The 22616-nt window shown below is 35.3% G+C and overlaps 1 protein-coding gene across 4 annotated transcripts; it reads right to left on the reverse strand.

Moving 5' to 3' along the window:
* Window positions 1–978: 978 nt before the first annotated feature.
* LOC140890964 (probable 3-beta-hydroxysteroid-Delta(8),Delta(7)-isomerase) lies at window positions 979–8140 on the reverse strand. 4 transcript variants are annotated; one of them, XM_073299156.1, is made up of 6 exons: window positions 8013–8140; window positions 6108–6268; window positions 3562–3726; window positions 2260–2406; window positions 2071–2179; window positions 979–1459 (listed from the first exon to the last, which is right to left on the reverse strand). In XM_073299156.1, exons 3-6 carry the CDS (start codon window positions 3704–3706, stop codon window positions 1195–1197), a joined length of 666 nt encoding a protein of 221 aa, XP_073155257.1. In that variant the 5' UTR covers window positions 3707–3726; window positions 6108–6268; window positions 8013–8140; the 3' UTR covers window positions 979–1194. The 4 variants fall into 4 exon arrangements, with proteins under 4 accessions (XP_073155257.1, XP_073155277.1, XP_073155272.1 ...); XM_073299176.1 differs by lacking the exon at window positions 8013–8140 and adding an exon at window positions 7859–7881; XM_073299171.1 differs by lacking the exon at window positions 8013–8140 and adding an exon at window positions 7603–7841.
* Window positions 8141–22616: the final 14476 nt, after the last annotated feature.

Raw genomic sequence — 22616 nt, forward strand, 5'->3', positions numbered from 1 at the left:
AAATAAAATAAAAGAATTTTAGTATTTCAATCTTCTATAAATTAAGTTTTTGTGAAAAAAAATATTTTAATTCATCTACAAGTAAATAAAACCATAAATTTTGAAATTTTAGTTTCAAATTAACATTTTTTTTTTTTGAAAATATATGTTCAATACATCTACAAATAAATAATAATTAAAAAAAATTGGCTTCCCTTCTTGACAATTAGATTTTTATCAAAAATTAAGATTTTTGTTGAAAAATCTATTTCATTCACCTATACGAAAATAAAAACCAAAAAATTTAGAATTTCAATATTCTTGGCAACTAAATTCTTATCTAGAACTAGAATACCCGTAGTTTGACAGTTTTGACCACATCATATTAATTGATTTTACAAAACCATCCTCATCAAATTTCTCATGTGTGTATAAACAAAAAAACAAAATTGACAATGCACAATATAAAACTTTAAAACCAAAGAATTTTAGAGTTTCGACCTTCATGACAACTAGATTCTCATCTAGAATACACGTAATTTGACACTTTAGACCAATAGTAATTGATTTTACTAAACCATCCTCACCAAATTTCTTATGTGTGTATAAACAAAGAACACAACTGATAACACATAATGTAAAACTTTGAAATTATTCATAGTTTTTTAATATAAAAAAGGTATAGATAGATATAGATATAAATTTAACCAAAACAATCTTAATGGCATCACATAGCCTTTTATTTATAATAATCTATTAATCTTGTTATTTCTAAACATTCGATCTTTATCTCATCAACAGTACCAAACACACCCCATAACAATATGGCTCATGTTACCTTGAAAAGCATTGATAAAATTGAGCTTTTTGCACTGAGTTCGAAAGCTACCATTCGATGGACTCCAGTGCAAGTTTACACAGTGAGATTCCTTTTTTGTGTTTTGGTCAAGCTCAAATAACGAGCTGCTTACTCGGGCTCAACTCTATTGCTCGGCAGTATAAACTGAAAGATGAGATTCACTGAAATAGTTGTCTGAGTAAACATGAAACATAGACAAATAGCAAGTACAAAAGGAAAAATCTTTCGAGAAGCATGTTCAAGCAATTCCAAACACATGAAATCTTTTGGAAATATTCGGTGTTATAAAAATTAGCATCGATAAGATTATTGGGTTCTGGACAAAAAAAGTGCACGGCAAATTCAGCAATCAGAACTCAACCGGTTTTCGCCTTTCTCTGTTCTTGAAACTTGACTGCAGCACAAATCTTCTTCCAGCAATGGATGACAATGATGGTGGGTATAATGACCCACCATATGTTAGCCATAATGTAATAAGCAAAATAATAAAACGGACTTGCAGCAAAGTTATCTCCTTCTAATATAGATGTAATAAAATACACTGCAGTTCCATAAAGCTGGCCCAGACAAATGGCCACTTGGAGAATGTAATTATACGATTTCTTTGTAGCTATAGCATACCTGCCAAAATCCAAGACGGATGGTAAATTAAGAGACAACAATATTTTTGCACAGATTTTGTCTAGCTTACAGAGTTGGGAATAGAAAAGCAACAGTCGGTTTTTTGAGAAAGTCGAAAGCAACATTATAAAGGTGACCTCCCAAAAAATATCAAGTTGGTTAAATGGTCGAACACAGTGGCAAGGCATGTTCAAATTCAACATAAGATAGCTTCCAAAATGAACACATAATTACGTTTGAAACTGAATTCTGTACAACTAAGCACCTGCCATTGCACCAAAAGAACAGTCGAGTATCATCTTCCAACTCAAATATTTTAAATTGTATAATATCATACTCATAACGTCAGCTTTCAATCATGCCACACAGACAGCCATATGAGATATCAGAAGCAGTGGCACTGGAAATTCTATGCATCAAGCTTATGTCTACAGATCACGTGGTAACTATTAAGGAAATAAATATCTTATGGATAGTACACACTGCTGTAAATCTATCATAACTTGAAGGGATGCATTGGCCTAATTGTAAAAAGTTGTCAAGAAGATTAAATTCCCAAAAAAACAAAAAGAAAAACCAAACACAGAGTACATTGTTAATTTGATGCATACACTGCAAGGAGACAAGCCGGGCCCTCTAAAACAGCTGTGATTCCTTCAACAGCGATTACTCCAGAATCCCGTCCTGCATACCTTGAATCACCTTTGCTGTATTCTTTCCCTGCCAGACATAAATTGCATGCTTATGGAAATATATGTACAATAAAAAATCCATGATGAAATAGTAGAGACAGAACTTACAAACTTCAGCAAGGTAATGTGGAGTCGTTTTTTTGTAAAATTCTGGAGAGAAGACAAAATATCCCTCTAGAATAATGTGGGTTAGGCCCGTGAATATCCACCAGCACATAAGCACTCTATTAACTTTTGATTTCTTATGGAACCGCCCTAGACGTAATGAAAAATATGAATCTGTTAAGTTTTCATCCCACAAGTAAAATTTCATAACAAGAATAAGAGAGACTGCCAACACTAATTTGAATAAAATAGTCAAAACTCATAGCATACACGCTAGATTGCTAAGCTGAAAATGTTGTCTCGATTACTGAGCGGAAGTTGTATCATTCCAAATCCAATATATATGTGGCGTTAATTAAAGGATGGGGAAAATCCTTGTGTTCTAGCTAGTCATTCCTTCAGATCGGATAAATCCACAGCTGATTGACCTTTACTTCAAGTCAATGCTCTAAGGTGGATTTTCATTTCATTGAGGCTGTTTCGGCGCTCAAGAGATAGATTTTCATACACTGAGAACCGATGTATGCATTACAGAGTGGTGAGGTCTTTCATGCCTAAATTGGATATTGTAGTAGATACTAAATACGTTTAGGGTCTTTTGCCCGAGAAATGGCCAAAAGATGAAGAATCAGATGGCAAACAGCAGCTTGCCAAACAAAAGTTTGAAGTTAAAAAAGTAAAATAAAAACCAAAGGTATATGGGCATAACATTTATGATTGGAAAAGAAAAGAGTTGGGACAATTCTATTAAGAAAAAAAATCCTTAAGAAAACGCAAAATTAATATAAATCCAGATTAAACTGATTATATTAAGCACCTGATAGATATTTTTTTGCTCTTGGTGATAATTGCATTTTGATCATTTTACCCACTCAGCAATTTACGTGAAGGGCTCTCCTTCCCTTTACAGAATACTAGTGTAAGGTCAGAACTAGTATTGAAAGCTGACCATCTTTGGGATATGAGTCATATGACAGTACGGATCTAAGTGGGGTTCATGGAGACCAACTAAAAGGGAAGGCAAAAGGAAGGTAGGATGGTTGTGAGGCCAGGCCTTCCAACCTCAGCTACTTGAATCAAAGAACTACAGACAAACCTAAAAAAATTAATGTAATACATATAAAAGGCAGCAATCTCAATCACCATAATTTCTCAACCTATAAATAGCAAGACTTAACTACTTCTCAACATTAATTTAAGATAGATAGCATTACTCGCATTGGGATTTTATTTCAATATATCCATTGACTAAAACAAAGGAATAACAATAAATGAAAGCGTGAAACAACTTGAAGGAACACTTACCAGACAAAATCCACATGAAGAAAACAACAACAACAGAAGAGATGCCATATACGGCAAGAATGGTTGATTGTGAAAGGAACCCAGGCACGAAACCGGGCAACTTCAGATCTCTTGGAATATAAGGGTGATTCACCTCATCTGCCATTCCCGTATTTCCTGGTTACACTGTGTTCATCATACGAAAACAATAAGCAAGAATAGTAGTTGAGAATTATTGCAAACACGAGCACATTTAGTGTTACACTAATTTTATTTAAGTACTTTATTTTGTTAAAACTTTCCTTTTTGTCACCTTGACATCAGGCTTTGGTCAAGGATCTGATTTGCATCGTTTCTTTATTTTCTCATATATGCATAGCATTGTAATTGGAAGGGGTCATTGAAAACAACATCGATAAAATTACTATCAAGGATAAGTTTTCTATTCCAGTCATTGATGAGTTATTGGATGAATTGTCTAGAGCAAAATACTTTTCTAAGTTAGGCCTTCGATCTGGCTACCATCAAATTAGGGTGCACAACACGGATATTCAGAAAACAGCATTCCGTACTCATGAAGGACACTATGAATTCTTAGTTATGCCTTTTGGTCTAACCAATGCTCCATCCACATTTCAGAGCTTAATGAACGAAATTTTTCGACCGTTCTTGAGGAAATTTGTCTTGGCATTCTTTGACGACATCTTAATTCACAGTGGAGATTGGGAAAATCATTTGAAACATCTACATAAGGTGTTTATGGTTTTGAAACAGCACTACTTGTTTGTTAAAGAGTCCAAATGCGCTTTTGGAAAACAGAAAATTGAATACTTGGGGCACATAATTTCCAAAGAAGGGGTAGCAACCTATCCCGCAAAAATCAAAAGTATGATAAAATGGCCAAAACCAACTTCCCTGAAATCCTTCAGATGATTTTTAGGCTTGACGGGTTACTACCGGCGCTTTACCAAGGATTATGGCAAGGTTAGTCAACTACTCACTTCCTTGCTAAAAAGGGACAACTTTCACTGGGACACGTCAGCTTATAATGCTTTTGAGCAACTCAAGCAGATTATGTGTACTGCACCAGTCTTAGCAATGCCAAATTTTCAAAAAGACTTAATGATTGAATGTGATGCCTCGGGGAATGGAGTGGGAGTTGTGTTGTTGCAAGAAGATCAATTGCCTATGTTAGCAAGGCTTGAACTCCAAAGACTTTGGGTCTCTCGGTTTACGAAAAAAAGATGTTGGCTGTTGTCATAGCAGTACAAAAATGGAGGCCTTATCTAGTTGAAAGACATTTCAAAATCATTACTGAGCACCTTAGTTTGAAATATTTATTGGCACAAAGAATTTCAACTCCGATGCAACAAAAGTGGCTTACTAAGCTGGCTGGTTATGACCATGAAATCATTTACAGAAGTGGCATGGAAAATAAAGCGGCTGATGCTTTGTCCAGATTGTATGATAAAGGAGAAGAGAGGTCGTTCTAGTGGCCATCACATTTCCTGTGGCAAATTGGTTGAACTTAGTAAAAGATGAATGGAAGAAGGACCAACAAATTCAAAAACTCATACAGGAGATTACAGCTGCACCAAACTCCCATTCAAAATTCAGTTGGTTTAATGAACAACTGAGGTACAAAGGAAGACTGGCTTGGTGATCAATCTGAACTCAAGTTGAAAATATTACAAGAAGCTCATGGTGGGACTGATGGTGGTTACTTTGGGGTCAAAAAGATTCTTGAAAGGACAAGAAGATTTTTTATTGGACGCACATTCGGAAGGAAATTACTCAATTTGTGGCTGAATGTGGGAATAAGACTGAAAATGTTGCATATCCCGACCTTTTACAAAACACTTGGCTTTTGAGATGCTGAAGTTGAAGCTAGTATCTATTCCAGTATGTCATTTTCTTCTTGCATATGAAGTTGTGTGGATTCCTAAGGCTTAGTGGTTTTGAAACAAGCTCAGATCCAAAATTAATAAGCCAATTAAATAAAATCATTTGCTCATATTTTTCATTCTTTCATCAGAATTCTCTACACACACATATATATAAAATAATCGATTGTGGTTTAGGCGTAATGTTTGTTTGTTGAACCGTAAATGTTGTAAAACAGTGGATCGAAAATCTTAGATTAGAAAAAAAAAAGGAGCAATTTTAAGCTTTATACAAACATCAAACTATGATTCATCATCTATATATCTATATATATAAGTAATATTAGTGGCAAGCGGCGTAAAAGTAAGACCCGAACAAACAGTAATCTTTCACCTCATACTTCTAATTTTGAATTTGTATGGATTTCAGTTTAGAAGGCATTTTGTATGATCTCCGATCCTCCGACACCAATACTACAACATTGACAGAGCAATTATTCTAATAAATCAAAGACCGGAAGATTTCAAATGCTCAAAAGTTCAAAACAACAATGAAGAGACAAAAAATCTACGGTTCTCAGTGGCAAGTGGCAAGCGACATAAAAGCAAGACCCAAACAAACGGTAATATTTAACCTCGTACTTTTAATTTAGATTGTAAATGGAATAGTATGTTGAAACATACCTTATTTTGTAAGTTCTTCGAAAGAACTGATCTGAGAACAAACCTCCAACTGTTTTATTTTCAGTTCTTGCTATGCAATGTATCCTTTATATAAGCCCCAAATAAAAATGAATGGCTACGAATTGTCTCCTTTAACCGATATCGCATTAGCTTGGAGACATCTATATAAAAAACAAATTAATATAAAAATGTAAAACAAATACGAAATAGATGCTTATAAAAAAATAACAGATATATGCATCAACGTCATGTAATATGAGTTATCTTTCTGGCATATATAACAAAAAATAACAGTGATAGATTCATCATGCTATATGAGTTCTCTTTCCAGCATAAATAAATTTTGTGATTGAAAGATTCAGAAACCGTCGTAATTAGATAATGCGATTTGAATTACTGGAGTAAAAGATTTAAATTATATTCAACAAGACATAACAGAAATATTTAAAGTGTTAAGTTATCTAATCTATGTAAAAATCTAACTAAAGTAGCTCTAACCAAAGTAAATATTGAATTAGCTATTCTATGTGAAATATCTAAATAAAGTAGCTCTAACTAGAACTAATTGAATTCAGTAATCTATGAGAAAATCTTACTAAACCAGATATCAAAAAAACATATGACTTGAGTCTTGAAATCATCAATCATCAATGGATATTAAATTATTTTATCAGGTCCACTACTTAAGAGAATGTTTGTAGTTCTAAAAATAACTGATTATGAATTTTTTTAACAAAGGTGGCAAACACTACCTTAATCATTCTATCAAATTCAAATAAAACATAGTGATAATTAAAGTGTTAATACCTTTTCAATAGCAACTACCAACAAATAAATCTTTCCATGATGAATGATTCAAAATCATTAACAGATATTGAATTCTTTAGCGAATTCAACCAACTCATGATTTTATGATTTATCATCTAGACAAATCCGAAATAGAAAAATGAAATTTGATATTAAATCTTAAAAAACAAATAATGCATAAAAATACTCTGCAAAAATATGAACAAGTCGAATTGATTAACTATGGAAAAGGAAAATAGTCATCGAATGACTTAGGTAGTGTTTGAGAGAGCTTCTGGAAAGGGCTTCTCAGCTTTTCATTCACAAAATCTCGTAAAATTTCAAAATTTTCTGAAAGAAAAGCGGAGAAGTGCTCTTTAGATGAGCTCCCAAACACTAGTTTAATAACCTAAAATCGCTATGAGTTTCAGTATATCCGTATAAATAAAACACATACATGTTTATCATACACGGAAAAAAAGGCAACAAAACGAAGACATGGCAAATCTGTAAAAAAAAATACAGATTCAACATAAACATATAGATAATACAAACAGGAAATTTTAAAATATATGATCTCCAATACGAGTTTCTGTAGATCTGTACAGATTAACCATATAGATGTTCATAAAATACTAAAAAATAGCCAAAAATGGAAAACATAGCAAATGTGTAAAAAAGAAAAAAAAAAAAAGTCACTGAATGATACATTGATTTGTTTCGGGAAAAAAAAAATTTTAAAAAAAGATGACAGCTTTTCCTCGGTAGATCTGTGCAAAACGAAAACTTAGAAGACTAAAATCGCCTCTATGAGTTTCGGTGAATCTGTACAAATTAAGCGTATAAATGTTTATCAAATACCAGAAAAAACAAAACAAAAAAATTGAAAAAAATAAAAATAAAAATTTGAAAACATAGCAAATCTGTAGAAAAAAAAAAAAAAAAAAGTAGCCATAGAATGATACACGAATTTTGTTTGGGAAATCCGGAAAAAATCTAAATCAAATATGACAACTCCTCCTCTGTAGATCTGTACAAATCGAAAACTTGAAAAAACTTTAAAATCGCTCGTATGAGTTTAGGCGTATAGAAAAACGTCATACAGATGAAGCCACGTACCAGTTTCGAGCTTGAGAGGCAAATGGTACAGACATGTGCCGCCAAGGATTCAATTCTAGCAAGTGGTGCAATGTCAAATTTTATCATAAATAAATTAATACGTATAATTACAAAAAATGTTATATTTTTTTGGTGATATTTATATAGAGAAATACCATTTTAGCAACTTTTTTTTCAACATATTTATGTATAAAAATGTCATCTATAGCATTGTTCTAAAAATCCCCGCCTAGGTAGCGTCTAGGCGCTAGACGGCGGCCTGCCGCCTCGATTAATGACTGGGCGATGCCTAGAATTAACTGGCCGCCTAGGCGGCCTGGGCATCGCCTAGACGGTTTACCCATATAATATAAAAAAAACTTTTAATTTTTTTAAATAATAAAAAAAATTTAAAAAGAAGAAAAAGGACCACAAACCCACAATCAAAAGAGAGAAGAAACAAAACAAAACAAAAAATAAAAAATGGAAGAAAACAAAGAAAAGCCGTCGTGAACTTGTCTTTAATGTTCAACATTCTTGCTGTCAACTATTGAGCATTGATTATATTAGTATATATATTTTATTATATTATTAAAATTTTAAAAGACTTTTATACAAAAAACTGAAAAAACATAAGACATAAAAATTATTTTTCACAATAAAACTCATAAATATTTTATGATTTCAATTTTTTAAGTTAAAAAAAAAAAACCGAGGCTAGACGCTAGGTGGTGGGTCGCCGCCCGCCTACCGTCTAACACTTTTTAGAACATTGTCTACTAGTAATTATAATCCATTTGGGTCATTCATTCCGATGCTAATATTTTGGGCCATTTTATTTGCTAAATAAATAAATTAGTTATATATATATATATATATATATATATATTGATCAGTTTTATGTGTACATTTTTTGAGTTTTGAATATAAAAATTTTTTTCTCAATTGGGTTATGAAAATGTGATAGTTAATATATTGAATGATGATATATTAAATATCAAATATTATTTTTGTTGCACATGATTTAATAAAAAAAATTTATTATTGGTTGATTTCAATTTGTTTTATAACTTCAATTAATTAATATTTTTAGTCGACGTATTTAGTTTAGAGTTGGGTATAATTATTTGAACCATTGTTTTATATATATATATATATATATATATATAGTTTTGATCGCACGCACCATAGGGTGCGTGGAGTTCCACCTGCACCCGTGCCCAAAACAACTCCGATTGTCTTGAAATGTTTACGGTAGGATCGTCTCGAAAATGCGAATCCAACGATATATCATATGATACAAATTTTAATCTTGGTAGTCGAAAATGGGAAGATGACCGGAAATTATGTGAAATATGCAATTTTCGGCGTGGAGTTCCACGTGCACCCGTGCCCAAAACAACTCCGATTGTCTTGAAATTTTCACGATAGGATCGTCTCGAAAATGCGAATCCAACGATATATCATATGATACAAATTTTAATCTCGGTAGTCGGAAATGGGAAGATGACCGGAAACTAAGTGAAATATGCAATTTCTGGTCATCTTCCTATTTCCGAACACCGAGATTGAAATTTGTATCATATGATATATCGTTAGATTCACATTTTTGAAACGATCCTACCGTGAAAATTTCAAGATAATCGGAGTTGTTTTGGATACGGGTGCACGTGGAACCCCACGCATCCTAGGGTGCGTGGGATCAAAAGCAGGTCGATGACTCTCAATTGACTACTCTGAACTGCTCGAAGACTCTCGATTACCTTGACTGCTCAACAGAAAATTCAAAACTGCTCAAAGACTCTCAATTGCCTCAACTACTCACATACCTCAACTACTGGTCTAGCTAAATAACTGTCTGAATTCCAATCCTACAAGCCAATATAATAACATATTACTATAATTTATCTAATAGTCTTAACTAGACGAATAACTCCTTCAAAAAACTACTAAGAGTCTAAACTTATACATGTGTGCATCGTCAGCTCACAGATGTCGAATGTCCTAACCCAAGCATAGCTCCGCTACAAGTCCTGTAGCACCTCGTTATCGCCAGACCCTCGAGAAAAAGGCTAAAACACTAAGAATATATGTTGTACACACTATTTCACCTCAAACACACACTAAATTATGAAAAATCTCGGCCTATTTATATAAGGAGTTTGGACGATCCGAACTATGCATGTATGCCACGTCTCTGATTGCCTTGGATCGGAATCTACACTTCGAAAGCTACGATCCTCACTTTGGACATTCCGATCTGCAAGGAATCCAACGTGTCTTTACACGTTTGACACATCAATAATATGTATGACCTAACTGAGTTCAGACCTTCCAAACTGTCCTTGTGCTTCCGAAATGCAGCCTTGCCATCGAAACCTGTTCAGACCTTCCGAACTCCTTTGTCTTGAGTTCGGATCTAACCGAACTTCTCGGACGTTTCGAACTATGCATGTCTGCCACGTCTCTGACTGCCTTGGATCGAAATCTGCATTTCGGAAGCTTCGATCCCACTTCGGACCTTCTGAACTCCTTATTTTAGTTGGGTTACTACATAATAACTAATTGTTGGTATGTAAGCGATTCTTTTCATAATTCCAAAAATGAAATTTAACCATTCAATTTCATATTCAGCAAATATTTTTTCACTCTATATGTTATCTCCTATCATTTAATTTCTTCATAACTTTAATTTCAAAATTAAAAATCATTTTCGTCTCATCTTTTTATAGATCACACGCTACGATTGGCTAATTATTATTATGATCATCATCATTCTTGTTGTTTTTGATTTTGTTGTTGTTATTATTATTATTATTATTATTTATTATTATGTGTTTTGTGTTTTGAATTTTTATTTAATTATTTTGTCAAAAAATAAAATAATAATGTTGCATAGAAAAATATCGGACCGAGTTGGTTGGGTTGACGTATTGATTCGGGTTTGGGTTGGAGAAATTTTTGTAATATCTTTTTGGACCGAAGGCAACTGAAATTTAAGGTGGGTATCGTGTGAAGGAAGTTGATCTTGAGCAATATATATCAAATCTTTTCATATATGTTCTCATAGCTATTTGAAAGAATATATTTTTTGAAAACTTGTAATTTATTAAGAAATAAAGATGTCCTCAATTACAAGTTTAAAAACCACAAAAAAAAAAAAATCAATGCTCCCAAATAAAATGAGATGAGGAAGAAAAAGCAAAAACAACAATCGAGTGGGTCACTTGATTCGCCGACCTCCGAACATGACAGAGGTTACATAGTTAAGATCTTCTAATTGTATGCGATTATCTGAAGCAATAGATCTCATGTAACTAATATCATCTTCTGGTCTTGTGACTGCTTGCACGACAAGAAAAAATTCGAAGAGATTTGGTGAATATGGATGTTGAACTGCTTAGCACAATTGACCCCCTTCTTAAATAGTGATGTTCTCGGCGAATGTAACATTTTGTGTAAGGATGTGAAGAATTTTTGTTTGAGAAAAAATTTTCCGATGATAATCAATTACTCATTATTCATTAAGTTTTGCATATGAAAATCAAGTATGTCTTACATTCTGATGGAACCTCGATTTACTGTTTCCTCTGCAGGAGATTTCGACAATAATTAATTCTGAGGGAACTCTTATCGGTGGACATGAATACTTGCATTAGAGTAATATAGCACACGTGTAATCTTACTATCTTATTAAATGTGCGTGACTTATAAAAACTATTTTTGGTTTCATGGTAATTTTTAAAAAAAATTCCATTATACCCCCACACCCCACACTAACTGAAAAAAAAAACTCTCTTCATATCCCATTGCCTCCCACTTTTTCATAGGTTTCTCCTCTTATCTTCTTCCTTCTCTTCCATTTTTTTTATCTATCAAACTCAAATTTCCTCTGTTGACACCTTTATCAAGTTGGAGTTTTTCGCAAATAATATATTTATGGGACACACATCGCGTGTGCCATGTTGGCTTGTTATTCATTAAGTTTTGCATATGAAAACCAGGTATGTATTTCATTCTGATGGATCCACGGTTTACCGGTTCGTGTGTATGATATTTTGACAATAATTCTGAGGGAACTCTTATCGGTGGACACGAATCCTTGTAGAAGAGTAAAAATAGCATACGTGTAATGAACTGACACTGTTTTGTATGAATTTCTTTTCTTTTTTTAAATTGAGAAAATATGTTAATGTGAACATCTTAATTCAAAACTTAAAAAATGACAGCACTTTTGTCGGTTTGACTATTCAAATGGGGTAAGTTGGCAAAATTATTTGGTGGGTGGCATCAAGTTTTGGCAAATGAGGACAACAAGCATTACACTTGTACGTACAACAACAAAAGAAAATTCTATTGAGAATTTTCATTCTCATGTTTACGAGCAGAGGGAGATCTATAAATAGAGCTCCCCTCCATCAGAAGAAAGTATCCCAATCCGAGTTCATTTTTCAGTTTATAACATTCAAGTGTTTTGAGTATATTTTTATATATATTTGTGAGATAGGTTTTTTCCTGTATTAAGAGAGTGAGTGTCTCTTTGAAAACACAAAGAGATATTGTAATTCTTCAAATATTATAGTGAAATCTTTTGATCTTACCCATGATTTTTACCCTAATAATTTTTGGGGTTTTCACGTAAATTTTGGTGTCTATTTATTCTTAAATTTTCATATTTTCTATCTCGTGATGTCGCACCCGGGACCAACAAGTGGTATCAGAGTCTTGGCATAAAATTTTTTAAAACTCTGAGTATGCTATGTGGTTGCAGCTTTGACTGATCTGCCACATCAGAAAATATTTTTTGAGATTTTTTAAGGCAGAATTATTGTAGTCAAGATGTCGGCAAAATACGAGATAGAAAAGTTCAATGTTAGCAATTTTTTGCTGTGAAAATTGAAGGTGCAAGCAATTCTAACAAAGGAATGTTGCTTGGCAGCTATTGGAGATAGACTGGCGGAGATCACAGACGATCAAAAGTGGAATGAAATGAATCACAATGTTGTTGCCAATTTGCACTTGGCTATAGCGGATGAAGTTTTGTCAAGTATCTCTAAAATAAAAAGCGCAAAAGTTATTTGGGATACTTTGACAAAATGTACGAGGTCAAGTCACTACACAATAAAATTTTCCTAAAGAGAAAGTTTTATACTCTTCGGATTGTGGAATCCTCATTAATGACCGACCATATCAACACATTGAATACTCTATTTTGCGGGCTCAAATCTATGGGGCACAAAATAGAGGAAAAAGAACGTGCGGAGCTTCTACTTCAGAGTCTACCAGATTCATACGATCGGCTCATCATCAACGTTACCAACAATGTTCTTTCGGATAATTTAAATTTTGATGATGTTTAAACTGCAGTTCTTGGATAATAGAGTCGTCGAATGAACAAGAAAGATAGGTTGGAAACATAGAAGCTAGCAGAGGATTTACCGATGACAAGAGAAAGATTGACGGAGCGTGACTCCAGTGGGAGCCACATATATGGTAGATCCAAGTCAAGAAGTAAGAAGAAGAATATTTACTGCTTTAAAGGTGGCGGTAAAGGGTAATTCAAGAGAGAGTGTACGAAGAGCATTGAGAAGGAATCTCAAGAATGTGGCCAGTACTTCAGGAAGTGGTGAAATATTATTCAGCAAAACACCAACAGTTGCGGAAGGAAGACACAAATTTTGTGATGCATGAATTATGGATTCAGGAGCTACGTGGAATATTATGTCAAGGACAGAATGGTTCGATCAATATGAATCAGTCTCAGAAGGATCTATATTCATGGAAAATGAACATGCCTTGGAAATCGCTGGGGTCAGTACCATAAAAATTAAAATGTTTGAGGGTACTATTCAAACCATACAAGAGGTACGACATGTGAAGGGCCTGACAAAAAATCTTTTGTCTTTGGGGCAGTTGGATGATATTGGGTGCAAAACTCGTGTCGAGAATGAGATCATGAAGATTGTGAAAGGCGGGCTTGTGGTTATGAAGGCGGAAAAGGTTGCTGCAAATCTGTATGTACTGTTGGGAGAAACACACAAAGAGGCGGAACTAGTTTTTGCATCAGTTGGTTCAAGAGAAGAATCAATAGTGTTGTGGCATAGAAAGCTAGGACATATGTCAGAACAAGAAATAAAGATTCTCTCATAACAAAAATTGTTGCGGGGCTTATGTAAGACCCGAGATTATTTAATTTTAATCCGAGGATATTTAATTTTGGAATATTTATAGTTTAGAATTAAATTCTAATATTCTTAAATTATTCAGGATTGAAATTGAATTAAATCTCTTTTTTGGGGACCGAATTGCAAATAGCCAAAAGTTCATGGACTAAACTGCAAATATGCAATATATATCTAAATTACACTTGATTACTCATCATCGTCAACGTGTAATATCATAATAGAAGAAGAAAGAATCGGAAACTTGGGAAGATGCCATTTTCAGTCTTGAAAGCTCAGAGAATTTTCGATCTAGCCGTCAGAAATTCGAGATAAATATATATCTGCGATCACCACTCAGAGAGCTACGTTTTGGTACAAATTTTATTGAGTTTTCTTATCTTTTACTTTTATGTTGAAGATGGAATTTATTTATTCTTTGATTATATGTTCATGAGCTAGCATCAATTATATAGTCGAAGACGGATCGGTAAAAGACTGTCGTTTGAATTTGATATGAATTTATGAAGCAAATTCAAAACCCTTCCATTTCTGAATTATGTTTGGACTTTGTATAAACATGCTGATATGTTGAAGATTATGGTTGGTATGGATTGGTATATTGAGTCTGATATTGATATGGGTCCCGATTTTTAGTCGTTACGCCGTCGGTTCGAGAATTGACTAGATTGTGAACTTGTTGAATGAGTTGTGTATGGTATTTATTTGGAAACTGATATTCATTGTTCCAAACACTTCATTTCAGATTTGTTGTTGAAGTTTTCCGAACTCGAGATCTCCGATTCGAATCGAGAAAGAATTGAAGAAGGTTTGAAGTTTATTTTCATTGATCAAGTTGCCATGACTTGAGAAGAATTTTGATGTATTATTGATATGATATTTCAGATTTGAAGTACCTCAAGAATCAAGAGAAAGAAAGGTATAAATCGATACAATCATGAAGGGATATAATATTCGAGATATATATGATTCTCGAATTCCCTAAATCACATACTTATATGCTTAGTTGCTTTTGCTTGTTTTGTATGTGTAATGTGAACTTGTTTGACTAGCATGAATTATGTGTTTTGGTTTTGGATTGTTGTATATTGTTAATAGCATAATGCATTAGTTTTTGTATGCATTCATCTTGAGCCATGAACCAAGACGCATAGAGGGCCTGACGGCCTAGATTGCAAATGATGTTTGGTGAGTTGTAGTTAAGTGGCAAGAGATATAGATTTAATCCCAGAGCTAGATGACTTACTATGATTGTACCAAATTCATAGGATTTAAGATGTTTGACGCCAGCTCGAGTGGGAGAGTCGGTGGTTAGTTGGAGATCTTATTTCCCGGGATCTCAAGAACCAAGAATTATTTGTATCAGTTTTGATATCCTTTACTTTGGAACATGCATTGCATTTTTGTTTAGCATTATAGCATGTTCATATCATTTATACTGGGAATTATGTTTCTCACCGGAGTTATCCGACTATTACTTTTTTTTTTATGTGTGCATGGAAATAGGTGGGGCAGGAACTGGTCAGACTCGACATGGATAGCTTGGTATAGAGTCTTAGCATGTGGTGACTCAGGTTAGAGCAGATGATGTACCTTACGAGTTGTTAAACATGTTTAGAAAAAAAACAAGAGCTTTGTATATATTTTCTACTTGTTGTATCCTTGTTTATCATCTAGCTTTTCTTGTATTCAGATCATTGGATGGATGTGATATCAACTTGTGAACATGTTTAGAACTTGATATAAATGTATGTGCATGTTTTAGATTTAAAAGATCAAGCTTTGGAAGAGATTAAAAAGAGCACAAGAGAGCTGCAGAAAACAGAGCCGAGCACTGCCCAGGGCAGCGCTCGAGCTGCAATATTTTGCAGCTCGGGTGCTGTAGTAGCCTGTAACCAAAATCAGTAATTAAGGAATTAATCATAATTACTTGGATAGAGTTCGAAAGCTCCGAAGGTGAGTTCGGAAGTTACGAACAGGATCGGAAGCTCCGATGCAGGATCGGAAGCTCCGATGGTATTACATCAGGCATGACGTGTGGCAAGATCGGAAGCTCCGATCAGGATCGAAAGCTCCTATCACCCCTATCCGAAGTCAACAAGTGATATTTTGACACGTGGCAGATAAGGATCTTCGGAAGCTCCGATGGCAGGATCGGACGTTCCGATCGAGGTTCGGACGTTCCGATCGAGGTTCGGAAGCTCCGATCGTTGTCTATAAATAGAAGGCCGAGAATTCATTTTCAAATTGCCAATTCCGGATTTCCTCTCTACTCTAGTCGTATTCGAGTTGTTCTAGCCTTCCTAGGCTTGACCCGGGAGTCGTCGAGACATTCGATAGTCGTAGCGGAGTTGTGCCCAAGTTCTGGAGGCATCGACATCAAAGGGCTAACGACGAACGAAGGTATAGCTTTTGCTTCCTATAAATATTTAGGAGTATGCAATAGCTTAGTTAAGGATTTTAGAGAACTTTAATGATAGTAGTATCATTTGGCAGTGTATAGCAGACTATAGGCGTGGACATAGAGTTGGTAGAGCTTGCACTGTTTTGAGGTACGAAAGTACTGTTCGAGATATCCTGACTGAGTATGCATGTATTATGTGACTACATGGTTTATATGTCATTGATTTATGCTGCATTCATTTGCATACTAAGCTATCTCCTTCGAGATATCTGTTAGTAGAGTTTTTCCCTATCCTGTTAGTGGTTGGACTTCCATCAATTTGGGTCCGGCATATCCACTTGTATTATGGTATGGGAGCCACCTCCTGAAGCGACGGCACATCGTGCTACATACCAGGGCCCGGTCTGTCTCTGTTATCTGATCCTTGACCTCGAGTTTATAGGGAGTTCACTTTGCATGCATGTATACTCATACTCTCGTACTGAGCGTTTTATGCTCACGTCTTGTACTCTGTGTTTCTGGACACCCTATTCCATGGGGCAGGTTTGCGATTGGACGAGGTGGGTGGATCCAAGAGGGGCTAGTCAGTGGTTGGCCAGCTGGAGCTTCGTCTAGGTTTTTATTTCTGTTGTTTCGAGGTTGATACAGCTATTCAATTTGGTTGTATATGATTTGGATAAATTACAGATTCCTTTACTTGAGATTGTATAATGTTTATGGTTTCCGCAGTTTTATTCTGATATCTGTTTAATTAAGTTAATTGCATGCCTAAGTTCTGTTTAGTAGGTAATCCGGGTAAGGGTCACTACAGGTGCAGCCCAAGCAGCCCAACCTGTAGGTTAGGTATTTAGGGACCGCTCGAGCGGCCAAATAGTGCAGCTCGAGTGCACCCCCTTTGAAATTTAAAAAAAATTGTTGTTCTTCTTCCGTACTTGATTAATTGAGAATGCTTATTCAATAATTGCCCCATAAGAATCGAGAATAGCAACCCGAGGTCCCCACAAAGATAGAAGTTAATGAACGGGGTAGATTGAGTTTGTTTGATTGATTTATACTGCATGAGACTGTCTGTTATCTATGATTATGTGCCTTACATGCGAGTATGCTTTATTTTTGCAATAATTATATGAATTGCATGAGTATGTGCTTTCAATATAAATGCATGCTTTGTATGAGCTACTATTCCAGATTATCCTCGATCAGAACCTGAATTCTCATGAGAATGCATGATATTCCTTATCAGAGAAGGATGGAATAAACTGAAAAATATGATATTGTCTATGCACTAATCTGTTTAATAATCAGATATGCCTCCTCGTCAAGTACCAGTCACTAGACAAATATTGGTTGTTCCCCAGGCAGAACCAGCACCAGTACCACCGACAGTGGCAGAAACTCAGAATGCACATGGTAGTATTCGACTGCTCAGATGGATGTTACTGCTACTCCAATGGAGACATGGCTGAAACGATTTCAGTCATTCAAACCGCCAATACTAAAAGGAATGGATAATTCAGTTGACTGTGAAAACTGGCTTGAACATGTTGAACAGTAATTTATTTACTTGACTATTCTGATGATCGTCGTATCAGATTAGTAGTACATCAACTCCATGAAGTTGCCAAAAGTTGGAGGATTACTACAAAGAGAGCTCTGGAATTCCGAGGTACGACTATCACCTGGACTGTCTTTAAAACTGAATTCTATCAATGTTTATTTCCAGTCTCCTACAGAAAAGACAAAGGAGCAGAATTTGCGAGTCTCGGACAGGGTCAGCTGAATATAGAAGATTATGTGGCAAAATTTTAAAGCCTACTGAAATTTGCTCCACATATAGCTGCAAGTGATGAAGCCATGGCGGATCAGTTTATCAATGGCTTGAATTCCGATGTTTTTGCTTTGGTGAATAGTGGACGACCCAACACATTTACTAATGCTTTGAACAGAGCCAGGGGACGCAAGGTCATGCTTATTAAGACAGAGAGGATCACCGTTCATTCCACAGCCACCTCAACAGCCCGAACCAGCATCAGTGCCACAGAATCCGCCACCGTTTCAGCAACAATTTTTCAGATATGAGGGGGGAAGCAGTTGTAGAAAGGATTCGAGATTCAGGCCTAAAGGTAAACATTTTAAGAAGTCTGGTAGTAGTTCTTCCAGTTCTAGTGGACATAGGCAATTTGGTGTAGGTCAGAGATCCAGTGATTCGGGGGTTTATTGTGGTAAGTGTGGTGGACGACATGTTACCGATCAATGTAGAGGATCATCAGGTACGTGTAATATTTGTCACCAACCAGGTCATTATGACAAGGTGTGTCCCCAAAGAACAACAGAAAGAACAACTGGTGCAAGTTCTTCTCGACTAGTACCTCAGGCAGAAAGGTAATCAGTGCATTCATTCCAGCCACAACAACAAACCAGACCAGGAGGAAGCCAGACTGTGACTCAACCTCCTAGGAAACATGCAAGAGTATTTGCATTGACTGAGGAGTAGGCTCAGGCAACACCCTTCTCGACTAGTACCTCAGGCAGAAAGGTAATCAGTGCATTCATTCCAGCCACAACAACAGACCAAACCAGGAGGAAGCCAGACTGTGACTCAACCTCCTAGGAAACATGCAAGAGTATTTGCATTGACTGAGGAGTAGGCTCAGGCAAAACCTAATGATGTTATAGCAGGTAACTGCTTTATATTTGGTTATTCTGCTTATGTTTTGATAGATACAGGTGCATCACATACATTCATATCTGAGAAATTTGCTATGATGCATTCTTTATTGTCTGAGTCATTATCAAATGTTGTTTCTATTTCTTCACCTTTGGGTGAAGGCATTGTATCTGTTCGACTGATTAGGAATTTTTCCTTGCAACATGACAGAAATATGATTGATTTGGACTGTATAGTACTTGGATTATCAGATTTCGATTGCATTATTGGTATAGACATGTTAACCAAGTAAAGGGCGACCGTGTACTGTTTCCAGAAAGTGGTTAGATTTCGACCTGAAATGGAAGAAGAATGGAAATTCTATGGTAAGAGTTCTCGAGCCAATATCTCTTTGATATCTGTGTTATCTATGACCCATTTATTGCAGAGAGGGGCTGAATAATTTCTGGTTTATGCAGTTGATTTCTTGAAAACGAGTCCAGTAGTGACAGATATTCCAGTGGTGCATGAATTTGCTGATGTATTTCCTGATGAAATCCCTGGTTTACCTCCAGTTCGGGAAATAGATTTAAGTATTGAATTAATGCCAGGTACGCAACCGATATCCAAAGCTCCTTACAGAATGACACCGATTGAATTGAAGGAGTTGAAGGACCAGTTGGAAGATTTGTTAGCCAAAGGGTACATTAGACCGAGCATTTTATCTTGGGGCGCTCCGGTACTTTTTGTATGAAAGAAAGATGGTTCTATGCGGTTGTGTATCGATTATCGACAACTGAACAAGGTAACCATAAAGAATAAATATCCACTGCCTAGAATAGATGATTTTTTTGATCAGCTACAGGGTTCAGCTATCTATTCTAAGATTGATTTGCGATCCGAATATCATCAGCTGAGGGTATGAGATAAAAATATCCGTAAAACTGCTTTCAGAACAAGGTATGGACATCATGAATTCATTTTCATGCCTTTTGGTTTAACATGCTCCTGAAGTATTTAGGGGATTGATGAATAGGCTATTTTAGAAATATTTGGATGACTTTGTCATTATATTTATCGATGATATTTTTATATATTCCAAGAATATGCATGATCATGCTGAACATATCAGAATCATCTTGCAGACTTTGAGAACTGAGAAATTATATGTCAAGTTATCGAAATGTGAGTTTTGGTTGAGAAAGTTGTGTTTCTTGGGCACATCATTTCAGGTGATGGCATTTCAGTGGATCCAAGCAAGGTAGAGGTTGTGCTTAATTGTCCTAGACCTACATCAGTGCCAAAAATACAGAGTTTTATGGGCTTAGCAGGATATTATCTTCGATTTATCAAAGATTTTTCCAGCATTGTCAAGCCTATTACGCAGTTGACTCAGAATAGTATGCCGTATGTTTGGACTGAAGTTTGTGAATCTAGTTTCATAGAGTTGAAGAAGAGGCTTACCAAGTGCACCTGTATTGATGATTCCTTCAGGTACATGTGATTTTGTTGTTTATTGTGATGCTTCTCATAGGGGTCTAGGTTGTGTACTTATGCAGCGAGGTCATGTAATTGCTTATGCTTCAAGACAGTTAAAGCCACACGAGATTCGTTATCCTATCCATGATTTGGAGCTTGCCGCTATTGTCTTTGCATTGAAGATATGGCGACATTATCTTTATGGTGAGAAGTTTGAAATTTATTCTGATCACAAAAGTTTAAAATATCTGTTTTCGCAGTCAAAACTGAATATGAGGCAGCGTAGATGACTTGATTTACTGAAAGACTTTGATTGCGAGATTAAATACTATTCAGGGAATTCTAATGCAACTACAGATGCTTTAAGTAGAAAGGTATGTTCATTATCCTTGTCTACGATAGGTGTATCTCAATTAGTAGAAGAATGTTGTATTTTTGGATTAGTATTTGAAACAGATATGCAGCCTATCAGAGTTTGTGCTATTCGAGCTAAGCCAGAATTGTTGATATGAATTAAAGAAGCATAGAAAGTTGATCAGAGTATTCAGAAATTGATTGATATGGTCAAATCTGGCATCAATCTGAATATCAGGTCAGTGCTGATAATGTTTTGTATGTGAATAACAGAATTGTTGTACCAGATATTTCAAACTTGAAACAACAAATATTGAAAGAGGCTCACAACAGTAGATTCAGTATTCATCCTGGTGGCAGAAAGATTTATAATGATATGAAGACACAGTATTGGTGGAAACAGATAAAGTCAAATGTTACAGATTTTGTGTCTAAATGTGTGAATTGCCAGCATGTTAAAGTAGAAAGAAGAAGTCAGGTGGTTTATTGCAGAGTTTATCTATTCCAGAGTGGAAATGAGATCACATTTACATGGATTTCGTTACACAGCTACCACGTTCATCCAAAGGTTGCGATGCCATTTGGGTGATTATCGACATATTGACGAAATCAACATGCTTTATTCCGTACAGAATGACGTACAGAAATGATCAGATGGCAGAGATTTATGTCAGAGAAGTGGTAAGATTACATGGTGTGCCTAAATCTATCGGATTTAGACAATAGATTTACATCACACTTTTGGCATAGCTTATAGCAAGCTCTTGGTACTCAATTGCATCTGAGTACATCATATCATCCTCAAACAGACGGACTGTAACGCCCCGATTTTATCTTAATTGTCTTTATTTGAGATAATCGGAGATTGCAGAGTTCAAGAGCTGACTTGATTTTGATCAGGGTCCTTTTTGCAAAATTTGAATTTTTCAAGGACTAAAACGCAAATATCGATTTTATTAGATATTTATAGGGATTTGACTCATCCTTTTCACTCCATCATCTTCCCCAAACGTTTTCTCTCCTCCATTGAAGCAAGAAATGTTTCTTCAAGCTTTGGAATTCTCCGATTTTGTCGATCCGTCCGTTGGAATTTAATTCTGAAGGCAGATTAGCGATCACTGCTGCGAGAGCTTCGTTCTATCGTAAGTTTTTCTACGATCAGATACATTCTAGTTTTTGGATGTTGTTAGAATCGATTGAGATTTTAGTATGTTGTTCTTGGCGAAGTTCTGGTCGTTTATTATCTGTCGGTTTTGAAATAGAGCGACATTCGGATTTCTTATGATTTTTGAAAAGATTATTCGAAAATGTGAGTTTGGAGATGTGTTGGATTTGAGTTTGAATGTTTGAATGATGATTGATATGAGTTGTTTGGATTGATATTATGCTGTCTGCGTTTCCGGTTTATTAGAATATAGCCGTTATGCCGTCAGTTTGAAGTTTGGATATCGTTTCGTAGTGTTGATTGAGTTATGTTTGATTGAGAGATTGAATGTCAATATTGATCTTGATGGCTTCTTTTGATAGATTGATTTGAAGCCAGTGGAGTTGCAAGATTT

This window comes from Henckelia pumila, chromosome 1, assembly GCF_033568475.1.
Source record: "Henckelia pumila isolate YLH828 chromosome 1, ASM3356847v2, whole genome shotgun sequence".
Classification (NCBI taxonomy): Eukaryota; Viridiplantae; Streptophyta; class Magnoliopsida; order Lamiales; family Gesneriaceae; genus Henckelia; species Henckelia pumila.

What these genes read in the sequence shown, in the direction of transcription:
- LOC140890964 (XM_073299156.1), bottom strand. Translation starts at nt 3,706, where the DNA reads ATGGCAGATGAGGTGAATCACCCTTATATTCCAAGAGATCTGAAGTTG. An exon ending in ACATTACCTTGCTGAAGTTT is followed by an intron (nt 2,180 to 2,259) that starts GTAAGTTCTGTC and finishes TATGTCTGGCAG; the next exon opens with GGAAAGAATACAGCAAAGGT. An exon ending in CCGGCTTGTCTCCTTGCAGT is followed by an intron (nt 1,460 to 2,070) that starts GTATGCATCAAA and finishes GGATTTTGGCAG; the next exon opens with GTATGCTATAGCTACAAAGA.